Genomic DNA, 15257 nt, shown 5'->3' with positions numbered 1-15257 from the left:
GATAAACAAAATTGAAAAGATACAAGTAAAATACACGAATGTGTAATTTCCTAATTATACAGCGTTATAGAAGCTCAATTAATCCTCTTTTACGAAATAAATTCAATTTACTGAAATCATTTTTGTTGGTCAATTTTAAGTGCAATAAATAAAATAAGTAATTTCAATATTGTTCCGATCAATCCTTCGTACGCGAATGTAAACGTGGTTGCGTGGCAAATTTAACGTATATTTGGTTAAAATAAAGGGAAAAAAAAGAACAAACAAGAAAACAGACACGAAAAAAAAGTGGTAAAAGAAGAAAGAGGAAAAAGAACGCGTATCGGTGGGATACACGTTTCGAAAACGAAAAAGTGATAAATCTGGAAATGTGGAATGACAGAACACATATATCTTCGTTGGACGGAACTAGCGAATCCCTATATGCCGTACTAATCCTTTTCCGATACTGAAAAAATGATAAATCTCGGATGTAAAACCACGAACGTAGGATATCGATTTTGTATACAGGACGATCCATAAGTGAGCCATAAGAACTTTAACGTTTAAGCTCGTTCGTCTATAGTATAAACGATGTATTTGTTTAACGAGCGATCTTTGATCCTCGAACGATATCAAATAAAATATTTTTGCCGAATCTGTTAACTGACGAGTAGCGTAGTCAGATTAATACGTAGTTAGAAAAACTTTAAAGCGTGAAATGAAATATTTATTGATACAAAAAGACGAACGAGCTTAGAAGAAACATCGTATTTATGATGTTTAATCTATTACGTTCTAACGGTATTTTAACTTACAATTAGACATCATTGTTTCATAAAATCATTGAAGATTTTCGTAAGTTATAAGGAGAAAGGAGGAGAAAGACAAGAATAAGGAGAAACAAAATACGAAGGCAAAACACCTTATAATAAAGTCTAATAAAAATCCAGTTCTTAAATTTCTGTAGAGTCGTTCGATATTTTTGAGGATTAAAAACGCTGCACGTATAATTTTTAAATTCCCATGAATCGTTCAGAAGTTTTATAAATTAAAAAGAGGAGAAGGAGAAAGCAAATGGAATAATGAAAAGAAAGACAATAAGTACAGGACTAGTGTTCGTTTAATAGCGAAATACAACGCGGGAAATTTAATTTTTACGTTTCCATAGAATCATTTAAGATTATCAGAATATTCAAAAGAAAATAAAAAAAAAGGCAAGAGGATAGGAACGAAATAAAAGGAGAAGACGAAACAAGAAACGGAAGACAAGCCTCTGTTTAATCAGATCAAACGAACAAACGTATCCCGTAAATTTCATTGCTGAATATACTTCATAAATCCACGTTCATCCGAAACGCATGATATTAATTCGACTGAAAGCTTTCCGTAAATAATGTAATGATCGATATATCGTCGCGTCGAGGCAGATAAGTTTATTACGCGACGAGCGGAGCGAAACGCTCGCGTCGACGTATGTCGAGCAAATAATTTCCAGCGTAATAACGCAAATGTTTATAAATGTAGTTCGCTTGATCCCTGCGTTTAGTCACGATCGTTTGTCAACGATGAACGTGGCCGCTACTCGGTGAGATCATTTTTAGGCTTCCAGAGACTTCAACGCTCGATCGTGCTCTAGTCACGTTAGACGCGTTGAATTAGGCTACTATGTGCATGAAAAGCATATAAAAAATATCTCCAAAGTTTGAATTTGACAGTCTAATACCATGCGTTAAATCTACGCTCTATCGTCAATTATCAATGAAGATAAAGAAGTAATATAAATGTTAAGAAGGTTTCTAATGAAAATGTTAAAATCATTTATTAATGGTCATCATGAATAATTAAGATATTCCGATGGTAATCTTTTGTATTTCCTTTTTATTTCGGTAACGTTAAAGAATTGTTTAGATATTCAAAAAATCTGTAAGTGTAGTTTAATGGTATCACTTGAATATTATTATTGACAACAATTTTCGATTTTATCCTTGGTTTATTTAATATTGAGAATGAGAAATTATAAAATATTAATTTACCATGAAAGATCTATGAAATATAGTTATTTCATTTCTGAGAATGGAATAGAATCGTTGAATTCTTATTTCGTTCATCTATCAGGCTAAAGTTCAGAACGTTTAACAATAACAGGGGACAATATATTCCTGTTATCTAACAGCTGACATCGAAGGAAGCACGAAGTAAGAATGTAATACGCGGCACATGATCGTAACACAGCGGCAAACGAGAAAAGTTCCCGACGAAACACTGTTTCGCTAGTGTATCAACTGGAAGAACCATCTTCATTTTCTTAGCGATAAAAGTTCGATTCTCTTCCTTTTTCATTTGTAAAAGACGACTCTACTAAAATGCATGTTACAGGAAATAGAATGTATATGATTCTAATATAAAATCTTGACGCCTCTGCGATCTTTTAGATTTTAATAATTTACCCGCATTTTGTTTATTGTCTTTTCTTTTCTTTTTTTTTTTTTTTTTTGAGATAATATTTCACAACTTAAAATCGTATCTTTCACTTTAAATTTCGATAATTCATCTGAAAATGTTGTTCAATAAAATTTCTGATCACTCGAAAAGATTTTATACATATACTTGGTATACCGAGTTACGTAGGAATAATAAATAACTGGGGGAATTAGGATCCTCTTTCTACAAGAATTTCTAACTTTCCCCTTTTCATCCCTTTTCGCTAATTATACCTTGATCATTAGTTTCAAGCCCCGATCCCCGTGTTTCCTTATTTTTAATTTCTTTTCCCCCGCTGCTTATTCCAGCCTCGGTCCCTTTCTTTCCCCTTTTATCTTTTTTTCGTCTATCAAGACGCCAGTGGAACGCTCAGAATATTAAAACTCGTCTTGCTCAGTACGAAAGAAACTTGCATTTAGTCGCCAGACGCGTAGTAATTTCTTTTTGGCCACTCTTCGTCCTACTTCTTTCCTTTTAATAAGAAATTCGAATTCTAATCTATATATATATATGTCGGATTGGCATTATGATTAGGGTTGGGGTTAAAGGGGCGTGAAACGAACTTTCGTTATGGTTAGACTTTGTCGTTATGCAATAGAGAAGATATTGACTAATGCAAACACGACTGTTACAGATATCGACAAGTAACCGTGGTAATTAGATACTCGAGATGCTAGTGACAATGATTCTAGGTTCGATAACGAATCCACGGTCAACAGGATAACTCTTTATTAAACGTAAAATACTTCAACACGCAAACACGTTTAATGGGACGCTCTGTATATACTTCTCGATGTGTAACTCTTCAAGGCGATCGCACGAATAATAGACTGATGGAATTTTTCCATCCTTTACGATTGCATTCGTTTGTTATATACTGGTCCGAAGCTTCGAGAAGGTTCCAATCGCCGTTGCTAGGCAATCTCTGCTTGGAGTTTGATTGTTAATACAACGTGTGTCCCATTATATTGACATCTCCGAGGAAAAATGTCCATCCCGTGACCGCGGCTACGTTCGGCGACCAGTTGTGTCACCTCGNAACCCAATCCTACTATCACAAGTCTCGAACAAATACAATGAATGACAATTGTTTAATTACGGCTATAGTAGAATCTAGATTACAATATTACGGGATTTTCCCATAGTTCCAAACGGGAGGCTCCAGTGTCCTTCCATCTCCGACATATATATATATACTTCATATATATATATCAGTCGTATGAAAATCCTATCCAAAATCAACAATTGCAGCAAGAACGCGTAACTATCAAATTCGAAACACGTCCCTCGTATTCAATCGTTCACAAACTCATTGTTACTCGGGGTGTAGGTACTGAGGTATCAGAGTGCTAGCTAGCGTCTTAGAGTACTAGAATGTTGCGCGCGACGATCACAATGGCTGTGCTAAAGACCAACGTCTTGCTAACAGCTTCAATGTAGATATTAAAGCTTGTAGGAAAATCGAGTATACACATGTGCGTTGTTTTAGCAAGAAAGTAGTCGTTGATAACTTGCGACAGTTGATGCGACTTTAAATAATAAAACAACAACGCAACTACCATTAAATTTCACCCTTCAAATCCTTCCGTCTAATCTAACTACATCCCCTCGCCAAAGCTCGCCAACCTTTCCACCGCTACAACCACCAAGCCAAACACATCGAAACACCGCCTATCCAGCACGAATCGATGCCTCTGAATCAGCGAGTCGTCCCGTTGCTCGGGTATATATTGTCGTAATATTTCGGGAAACGGTGCTCCGTAGATCCGTTGGCAATCTCGCCCCCGAAGATGGCATATACGCGGAGGTGAATCGCCTCTTGCCGAGGAAATCCGAGGTAATTGAATGCTAACCCCTCCGTCTCCACCCCCCATCCTTGCCCCCTTCCCCGCTCTTACCCTTCTCCACCCGCAATCCACCCTCTCAGTATCATCCAGCGAGAGACAGGGGGTGGGATGGGGGAGGCCGGGAGGGAAAACGTGCTCATCCCCGTGGCCATCACTCACCGACGCAGACTTGTAGCTTTCAATAAAAATGTAAATATGGCGGCGTAGAACGAGCCAATGACAGCGCTACATCGACGAGGCCGCGACACACACAGAAACCTCCGGCTAGCTGCGGAGGGTTGGATGGAGAAACGCGAACAGAAAGAAAGGGAAAGAGCACGGAAGGGGGTGGCTGAAGAGGGAAACGCAGCCAGAGGGTTGAAGATGGCGAACCAGAGGAGCGACACGATGTAGGAGGCTTCGAGTGTGCCAGGAGAGAGTTCTCTTCCTCGAACTGGAAGCTACGAGTACTACAGATGTAGCTGTGCAGAGGCGGGAGTAAAAGTGGCAGGCTTCCACCTCCCTCTTGGAGGATGGTGGAAGAAGAGGTGGAGATGTAGGGTGGTTGGAAGCCCACCTCCTCCTCCTCCTCCTCCTGGATATGGAAGATAGGTAATAGAGGGTTTTCAAGGGGGGTAGGGAGGGAAACCGGGGATGGAGGGTCGAAAAGATGGAGAGAAATAGATGGATAGAGAGAAGAGAGACACTGGGTGAAAAAAGAGGATTGGAGGGGAGGGATGTGACGCTGTCGTCACCCAGGAGCTCTCAACGTTTCTCTTCGTTCCTCTTACGGCGAGTGCTTCATAGGGTTTGAGGGTGGGAGGAGATAGAAGGGAGAGAATGACGCAGGTGCCGCAAAGCTTGACACGTCTCCGGGCTGTTTTGTCACCTTCTTTTATCCTTCGAACTTTTTACAAGCTGCCTCGTTAGAAGCTTGCTCGCGGCGTTGATGGAGTAAGCCGGCGGCGGACAAATGCGTTTTAAAATTACGACAACCCCCTCCGCTCCCGGCTGATGTCGGAGAACGACGAAGGCTGACGCCCCAGTTAGTGTACCTCTGCGATGATATCCGGGGCTTTCGCGGATTATTCGGTTGCTTTCAGATAGCTTTTCATTTTGGATTTCTTTGGTTTTGTTACTATTTTCGTTGAGTTCCACAGGATGATTATTAAGACATCGCTTTATGAAAATTCTCTGATTCATATGGTTCTAAGGCATTGATATTCGGATGATCAGATTTACGGCTGTAAAGTGGAGTCTATTTTGTTCGTGTTTGATTGAATTTGACGATGTAGTTTGGCATAGATTTTAATTTTTGGTCTCTTTGATTCTATCGACGTTGAGTTGGGCTTGATAGGATTGTTATTAATATAATTCGATACACATTCGTTCCAAAATTCTTCCATTCGTGTGGTTGTAGAACAAACGATCGATATTCGATTCAGATAATGAAATTTGTGCGTGTAAATTGGAATCTATTTTGTTTGTATTTGGTTAAGTTTGGTGGTATGTATGGTTTTTGCAATGGTAATTTAGATAAATTTTAAGTATGGAATTTCATGAAAGTCCTCATTGATTTACGCTACCGTTTCAAAAATATCGATACGCTGTGATTGCGATACTTGGAATGTAATTATCATCGACACCTCGAGAGTTCGTATTTCGTCCACGTCGCATCTTAAGAAATTACCAACCCTCTTGTTCGAACCTCGAAATATCCAAACGACAGTGTATGATAATAACAATATCATATCTTCACTGCTTTTTTACTCCCCATATTTCTACCAAATCTTCATTATGAATATCGCAGTCCAACTATACAAACTACAATTTGTACCATTAACAATCACAATTTTAATAAAGGATTTACGATCATCTACATCCAGATAGGATATTAGAACTTTCGAACCTCTTGGAACCTTCAAATTAACGATGCAAAATCAGTCGCAATAAATTACAAATTAGAGCGGCGAAAATACACATGGAACTGAAAGGGAAGAAAAAAGGGGCACGACGAATGAAATAATAATTTCAGCGTGGATATTCTCTATCGAAAGGGATCGAGATCGAAGCAACAAAAAGTGGCCGGTCATTAAAACGGATGATTTTTCGAGGTTGTAATCCGCGCTTAAACGTTTAAGCCGACAAGGAAATATTAAACGATGGCGGCCGTTAAAAACACCGGGCAGTTTAAGTTGATTTTACTTTTTATCGCGACGTAGCGTACCCTCCCCGCTGCCGTTCGTTCCATCATTCACGGATTAATATCGGGCGCCGAGCTCGAAAACGCTTCAACTGTTATGAATTTTTATTAACCCATCTACATCTGTTACTCATAATTAGCCAGGCGCTCGCTTAAATCATCCGGACGTTTTTATCGGAGATTAGCGTAAAGTTTATTAAAAGCACCGCGCGAAACGCCACATTCTAACGTTCGTACGCGTCTAATTTCTCTCAAACAGATTTCACCTCGGCTACGTTCTTCCGATCATTCTCCATTCAATTGTTTCTATTAAGAAATGTCTCGCGTTTGATCATGCTACAGCTTCTCTTAATTATGTTTTTTTTTAAGAAATACCTTCGTAGTCGAGTAATTTGAAAATATCCAAAGAATCTTATCTTAATATTAGTATGCATGTTTTCTCGTTTCGAGTTTATATCAAGCATCTTCTTAAAACGTTACAAATACTATCTGTTTCTTGGAACGAGAGTACGATGGAAGTATAAAAATTCTAGGAGTCTAGCAGGGTTGAAAAAGACATCAAGGAACAGCTATTAATACGTGTAATATCTTCTTCGTTCAAAGATATTTCTTAAAGTATCGAAGGTTTTTTCGTTTGTGGAAATGAGAATCAAGTCAGAACGAAAAGAAAAGATTCGAAGATCGTTTCGAAAAGCTAACTTTCTCATCTTTCGTTCTATCTATAATCTACGAAGGAAGACTAAATTAAAGGAGAAAGAAGTTTAACATATACACCGTAATAAAGTACAGTAATCGATAAATCGATCGAGTATATAAATCATTGAGAGAGCTGTAATTTGCATCCAAAGATGCCCTATTTAACGAACCAAAAAACGTGTTTCCCATACGATGATAAAGACAAACCTATCGCGAGGAACTCGGATATTATTTTCCAATTAACCACCTAAATACTTACACAATTCTACGCAAGAAGACCAGTTAATATACACCAATCTTCCCGTAATCTCCTAAAGCAAACCCTACCGAAACCTATCAGAGACCCAAACCCACATAAACTCATCAAGAGTCCAGCCAAGACACACTAACGACCCTTTAATCGCCCTAAAGCAGAGCTACCCCTAAAAACAAACGAAAGAAAAAGAAGTAGAGAAAAGATGGGAGAAAAATCTCTCTGAACGCTCTTACCTTGACTTGCGATTCGGACATGCCCAGGGCGTAGGCCAATTTAGCACGTTCTGGTCCAGCTAGGTATTTCGTCTGCTCGAACGTTTTCTCAAGAGCGAAGATTTGCTGGCCGCTGAACGTCGGCCTGGTGTGTTTCTTCTTGCCGCCCTCGTGTTCGCCGGTTCCACCGGAGCCTGTCATCGTTTGCTGACAACCCAGCTGTTGCGACACTGTAACATCGATATCTTCCAGGGATTCTCTTCTACTGAAGGGTAGCGATGGGCTCAAATACATCGCACGTACTGTGCAGAGACGAGGCGATGGCTAGGCAAAGGAACTCGCCTCTGATTATTTCTGTTAGGCCCAATAGAATCCTAGGGATAAGCACGCGTATTGATCGAAATGAGTTTCTAAGCTTATATTCGGAAAATAAATATAAATTATATTCGATATGTAAAAGAATTTGAAATAATATTAAGTGTAATCTACGATAAATGAGAGAGAAAATAGTATAACGCATCGGAAGCATAGTTATAGAAGGTTGTATGATTATTTTTAATTATTTAAAAGCCTTGAAAACATCGTTTTCGAAATATAAAGCGAAAACATTTTGTCCGGCAGGAAACTTGGAAATTATTGCATGTCACGCAAAAGAAAGTTTAAACACAAAGTTGTACAAGAAAATGGCATAATTTTATAAAATAAATTTGACAAAGAGCAAAGAGTAAAGTACTTGCGACGTACTTGAGCCCATCGCTATTCTCTTCGTCGCTCCAACAACATCGGCTCCCTTTCCAAGGAGTCGTTATTTCTATTCATCCGCCCGATAGTTACGAAAAAATGAATAAAAAAAAAGATGTCGGCTACTACGAACATCCGGTACAAAGAGAACAGAGATCGTTGCGGGTCGTTCCCGAAGAAAATTGGAGTCAGTGACGTTTTTCTTCGATTATGAGGATTTAATAGTAACTTCGAAAGAATTAAGTTTAGGTTCTGGACAAATTGTGTTTAGAACTTGGAGAAATTAGGAATCGAATTATACGTTTAGAATTTCGAGGAATTGGGAATTTGACATGTTTGTAATTTTGTGGAACATTTTACTGCAACAGTAAAATTATCACGAAACTTATCGAACCAGTCGGAGTCGTGGTCACTTTTATCAAGTAATTAATCTTCATCAATTTTCCGTCATTCTTCTTGTCATGGTCCGCGCGTTTCGTCCCCGACGATTCACATAGGCTATCGATAATTACGTCATAAATTTACATCTCGTTACACGCCAAAAATGTTCTGTACGACATATCTATTGAAAACCATGCAATTATTCCACGATAACACGTCACGATTGCAACCTTTTGCGGTATATTCGATCCTCCACTTCATTTACCTCGTCGATGTTAAAAACTCATACTAATCGCAAGAACACATTTATTTTGGTTATCGTAGAAGTAAGCCGAGGAGCAAAAGTTTGGGGAACTAAATACGAAGGAACTTTTTGAAAGCAGAAAGAAAAATATTTTTAAACGTAGAAGAATGCCGGGATTAAAATATTTTTAGAGTAAACGATAATTATACAACTTTATTATTAGATTGATCCACGTAAAGTGTCTCTTGGGAGTTCAAATTTGCCAGGTCAATATCATTCGTTAAATTTCGCTCTCTTGTCAATTATTATATATCAAAGAAGAAAATCTCAAGAGATCACGGCGAACGGAATAATTTTTGAATTTTAATTTTTTAATGGTTAACGTTACCAGTCCGTACTTTTACTTGTGTTTTTGACAATTACAATTACGGAAGAAATAAACAGGATCAAACTAAATACTGTTCTGCATGGAAACAAAATTTTACTAAATTAAATATAATGTAAAGGGGCTTGTGTAGACAAATGGTCGCTACACACAAGGAAATTTTTCTACGTTTATTTGATTATCCGAATTAGACATAATATTCGAATGCAAACTCTTCAGATTCTTGTTCTTGTCTTAATTACAGAAACTTGAGATCTTCTAGTTCAAGATTTTCTTAAAACCACTACCTACAAATAGATGATATATTAATAATTGATATTGCAGTATCAACACTATTTTTTCCAATTTGTACATTTCAAATAAGAAATATCATCATGACGCCATAGAAAATCGTCCCACTAGAAAAAAGGGGAGATTACGGTTTAATTTGACGGAATAACGCGTTTCAAGGGTTAAACACTTGTGCGATAGACCGCAATGATGGCGTCTCGACGGGTGTCGGCACGTGACTGCCACGTGGGTTCGCTGTTCCGCAAATAACCAGACTTTGTTATCGTTATCCTTGCCTTCACGGCTGATCCTGCTTACTCCTGTAGGGATACAAGATCCTACGGAATAGATAACGCCGTTGAATAGAACGACACGTGACAGAGGGTGAGATTGGCCTGGAATTATCGCGACGGAAACACGTTCACAGACGATCTACCGCGAAAAATTGTGATTAGTATGTATCTTGGGGCTTCTAGTTGATGTTGCGAGGTAATAGCCTGGAAAATTCGCAGGAAAATCGCGCGAACATCTAATTGATAGGGATACAGAAGAAAAATGGCATTTTTGGAAAGTGTCAGTTGGTTGGATTTTGGTAATTTTGACGGCTAATTGTATGTGATTTTTGGAAATTTTAATTTCTTCGTTTTGGGATTTTGGGAGAGTTTGGTGTTTACAAGAGCACGGTAAGATACGTCCAACTGATTTTCAGTAATTTCGATGAATACACGGTCGAACTGATTGAATTAAACTGTAATTTAATTACGGACTTTAATTACACTGTACTTGAATTACACAGTAATTACGTATATTTGCGAGTAATTACATAATTCAAACTTCTCAATTAATTACATAATTCGAACTTTTCCAATTAATTCTATCGCTAATTACCGTGATCACTAGCGTAATTGAATTACTATGTAATAGCAAACGATGTAATTGAATTATTTTGTAACTGTAACTCATGGGGTAAATCGATCGTAATTCTCCCCAATTCTGGATAAATAATGGCTGGAACAAAGCTGTGTTTTTCCGGTGGCAATAGACTTTGACTGTGAATTTCATTGTTATCCATTGTATCGAGCGAGACGAAGAAAAATTGGCGATTTTACTGGCTTCGAAATAATGTTTGCGCATATGTAGTTATTAATAATGATATTTTTATGTCAATAGTATTTATAACAATATAATTTTCTACGCTCGAGTCTAAAGCAAATTACCAGTACGGTGCACAGCGTGAAAAATATAATAATTAATAATATTCTCATATCGATAACACCAAAATATAACAAATAATCCAAACAAACGACCATTACAATTTATTATAGCACAGAACAGAATTATACTTTTGATATTTCATATATCGTTTCATTTATACTTGTCCTGCAGCATTTTACGTATTTCCATTTCTATTAGATGCATAAACATTCTCACTGTAATAATCGCAATTTAGCACGACGCTCTCGGTGCAACCAACCCTTAGTGGAAAATCAATCTTGCTCCGTAGAGATGACAGGATGGCAAACGACTGACACGCATAAATTTCCGCAAAAAGCGCACGGACTTATCGAATTACCGGAGTAAGAGAAAGTTGGTTGGCGTGAGTTTACGCAGTTTCTAAGTAGATGAATAGGGGATATCGCGTGAAACGTGTAGCTCGATCGTGAGTAGAGGGTGGAGAGTGCGGTAAGCAGCTCATTAGAACCCTCCCCGCCGACTGGCCATTATTGCCTCGTTCCGTATTCCGTTACAAATTGCTTTATTAAATTAAAGTCCCACAACCCATACTGTTGTGACGACCCTACGCCTCCTCTTTCCCTTTTCAACCCCCTCTCTGCATCTCCTCTTTGCATCATCCCCCATGTGCCGCGTAAACGCGTCTGACCGCGTGCTGCCTTCTATCCTTGAACCCTTCTTAATTACCATACCAACAATTTGACTTAATATTTTTCCTTTGCATTCTCATTTTCTATTATATCCATACGAGGGGTTCGTACGATATTGTCTAGTTTTTAGAATTTTTGTTACATATTTTATTAAATGCCAGATTTCTTAATTATCGTACCACCAATTTTACGCAATTACCATGTACTAACAATTGTACTTAGTTACCATACGCTCATCTTTCATATTCTGCTTAGAACTACTACTATTACTCTCTCGTGCTTCTCATTTTCTGAACATTTTTCACTTCACTCAAAATATTTATCTTCGCCATTAAATCTTTAACATTCTTCCGCTAAGCAATTTAATTTAAAACTACCCCACACTCCTTTACTTTTCATTCCTTCAACGTCCATCGAAACCATCTTCCTCCTTTTCTCAACATTTTCTAAATTAACGCTTACCAACGCATATTCTATTTAAAACCATCTTACCCTTTCTCTCTATTCTTTCAACATTTACCACTCCATCAATCGAACACGTTCGTCTCCACCACAAAATTTCTAACATCCATCTCCCACTAATCGATTCAATTTGAAACTATCACACTCTCCCTTACCTCTCATTCCCTCATCGGCCATTGAAGCTATCTGCCTCCTTCTTTCAACATCTTCTACTACAACACTCGCCATTCATATTCTACTTACCTCGTTCTTTGCTTTTATGCTTTCAACGTCTATCATCACTCCATCCACCCAAAACATTCATCACCACCGCTAGATCCTTAACATCCATTTGCCGCTAAGCAATCCCATCGTCGAGCCAATTCAGAAGGTCCAGGTATTTAATAGAAATATAAAACCATTCCCATGGATGTAATATAAACGGTGTCCCGTGACGGTCGTTGAAGGATCAGCACGCGAGGCCTGTGCAACCGATCGACCCAACAGCCCGGAATATAAAGCACGTGGGTATCGACACGGTGCCTTTATATTTCCACTCGTAACTCAAGTCAGCGAAAGAGAAACAAAGCGATAAGCGAGCAAGGGAGAAACGGCAGGAAGAAAACGATAGAACAGGGAAGAAAGAGCGTGGAGTACACCGCAGATACGTCCATGCAGTTAAAATATTGCCCAGAGTTATTCACGTGAGTGCGGAAAGCAGGGGCTGGGCCTCGCAGGGATACGAGGGTTGATATTGAATATGATATTCCGGATACCGTGGCGGACCACGGTATACCCTCTTATATTCGTCCCACAGTGACATCCGTGGCCGACACGACACGCTGGAACAACACGCGGCCCCGTTTCCACGTCCACGCCCATCCACGCGTTCCTGCGTACTTACATGCCCGGTATCCTCTCTGTCTCGTCGCCCTTCTTGCTACACACACCCCCTTTAGCATCTAGTTTCGCTGGATTAAGTACCATACACACGGCGAGACTTGTTTCGTATTGCTTATGGAGGGACGATTAGGTTCTTGGGTACAGTGGCGTGCAAAAAATTTCTGGCTAGATATTTCTTTCGCTTTATATTGGAAATTTGATAAAAGGATTTTTACCCTTATCTGCTATGGACGTCGAAATTTACGCAACTACCACAGGAGATCACACAGACTGATAAGGTTTATTGCATTATCTATTCATTATTATAGTGTGGAATACAAATCAAGTTCGGGTGTTTTTGCTTTGTACATTAATAACAAAGAGATTCGAACCTGAGTACGCGATAGCAAACGTATTGAACGTCTTTTCTCTGTAATTATTTACTGTCATGGAGAATATGAAGAATGAAAAAGGATAAAAAAAGGAGCGGTTTCGCGGAAGTTCCGCAGTGGTTAAGAATTAAATAATATTGGGTAAAAGAGTATAACGATCAAAAGAAAATAGTATAACACATGAACATTGTAGTGTTAACGTTCTCTAAAATACCGATTCGACGCACGAGGTGTAATAGAACGCGCAGGACTCACTTTGGGAGCTGATCGTACACCTCAAAACAACGAGGAAGGTTCGTATAAACTTGTGTTCTATCTGTCTTCGTTTATGAGATATAACGAATTTCCTGTTTTGATCTTATCTAATTAACTTTATGAAAGATGTTCAAATCGATCACCTTGCATTTCAAGACAAGTCTGTAGACATTTTGTCGTGGAGTCAGTCTGAATAGAGTTCCTGGTGTTTCCCGAACTTGTTAGAAACCTTCTTCTCCTGTAACGTCTCCTATACGTAATATTATAAATTCGTTGCATCTCATAGACGAAGACAAATAGAGCATATGTTTATACGAACATTTTTAATTGTTTTTAGGTATACAATCAGATCCCACATATTCTGTTACGCTCTGTATATCTCGCCAGAAATTTTTGCACGCCGTTACGTAGGTAAAGATAATATTTGAACAAACTATTGCGAATATCTTGAACAGATTTTTATAAACGAGGGTTGTGTATATTGATAAAAACAATAGTTAACTCTTCGACAGTATTCAATCTCATTTTATATTATCCATTTCTCCTGATAGAGATTAGCAACAATTAAATTAAAAATTCCAAAATTAAGCGATCTGACCTTAAATTCTTACGATCTCTAATAACCCAATGATACCGATTAAAAACTAATAATGGTTAACGTAAATAAAAAAGGCAGTAATTCAAGATGAATACAAATTGGTTCTAAAGACACCTTTGGCTAAGTGACATTAAGCCTCGTTCATTTTCGGAATGTTGGAACGATATATATGTCCCTATCCACATTCCAAAAGTTCATTACGTAGATTTCCTGTTAGCTATCTATTTGATATAAATATACAATTTAAACCTTGCAAATATGTATATTTCTCGTTTCCATATGGTTTATTTGTCTGTACCTATGTAACAGTTCATGACAGCTATGTGCTAACTCTGAGATGGTGTGTAGGGTGCTTTAACTTTCGCTCGGTCTTCTTCTGCTCGTAGAACGGTTTCATCCCCTCGAAACAGAGGCGGGTTTTTGGTTTGGGTGGTGTGCGTGGCTGGCACATGTGCCACCGGCGGGGCTTGATGTATGCTCTCGAAAGGGGATGCTCTTTCCACCGACGTCACGTGTTCTTTCACTTTGTGTTTCTGATTTTTCCGCTCTTTTTTTTCTCTGTGGCTGCCCTTAATCGCTTTCACAAATCGCCTGCGGCCTCCGGCTGCCTGAGAATCTGCCCTCCAGTTGGACTTTTCGCGAGTGAAGCGATTTTTGGAGGGTGAAGGTGAAGATGCGAGCAAACGATGATGGACATTTAGAGGAAATCCCGAGATTTTCCTATCCTTTTCGTTTTTAGCCACGCGGCAGACGTAGTATAATTTCAATCTACTGTAAACTATCATAATATGATAGTTTAAGTTAGGATGGAGATACATCTGTTCTTAAATCAGGATGTTCAGGGAAAGTTCGAAGAATTTGGCATCTTTTCTCTTTTTAGCGATGAGAGGAACGTTAAGAGTCGATTGGTACTGTCGAGTCTGCACAAATGATCACAGTTTATTACAAACTCTTTTTTATACGCAAACGAAACGTCGCACGGTACAAAATTAATGCTAATATGATAATTATCTAGATTATTCTAGCTTCGGAGAACGTTCTGTGCGTTTAGTTTAAAAGAAAATGTACAGTCGCCAAAGAAGTTTACGTGCTAGTGAATTGCTATAGCGTACAGTAGAGGTGTGAACGT

General features: G+C 38.6%; 1 protein-coding gene and 1 long non-coding RNA gene across 2 annotated transcripts in view; one reads left to right on the top strand and one right to left on the bottom strand.

Annotated features, from left to right (window-relative positions):
* The window catches only part of LOC122570196, an 85809-nt gene that overhangs the window by 28463 nt on the left and 42089 nt on the right, over positions 1-15257 (top strand). The gene's annotated exons all lie outside the window — the stretch shown is intronic.
* The window catches only part of LOC122570189 (homeobox protein Nkx-6.2-like), a 47727-nt gene that overhangs the window by 16724 nt on the left and 15746 nt on the right, over positions 1-15257 (bottom strand). Inside the window, exon 3 of the mRNA XM_043732200.1 lies at positions 7678-7886. Coding sequence (XP_043588135.1) covers positions 7678-7886 — 209 coding nt within the window. The remainder of the gene's footprint in view (positions 1-7677; positions 7887-15257) is intronic.

Source organism: Bombus pyrosoma, linkage group LG8 (genome assembly GCF_014825855.1).
Source record: "Bombus pyrosoma isolate SC7728 linkage group LG8, ASM1482585v1, whole genome shotgun sequence".
Taxonomy (NCBI): domain Eukaryota; kingdom Metazoa; phylum Arthropoda; class Insecta; order Hymenoptera; family Apidae; genus Bombus; species Bombus pyrosoma.
This window is presented reverse-complemented; position numbering and strand designations above follow the sequence as displayed.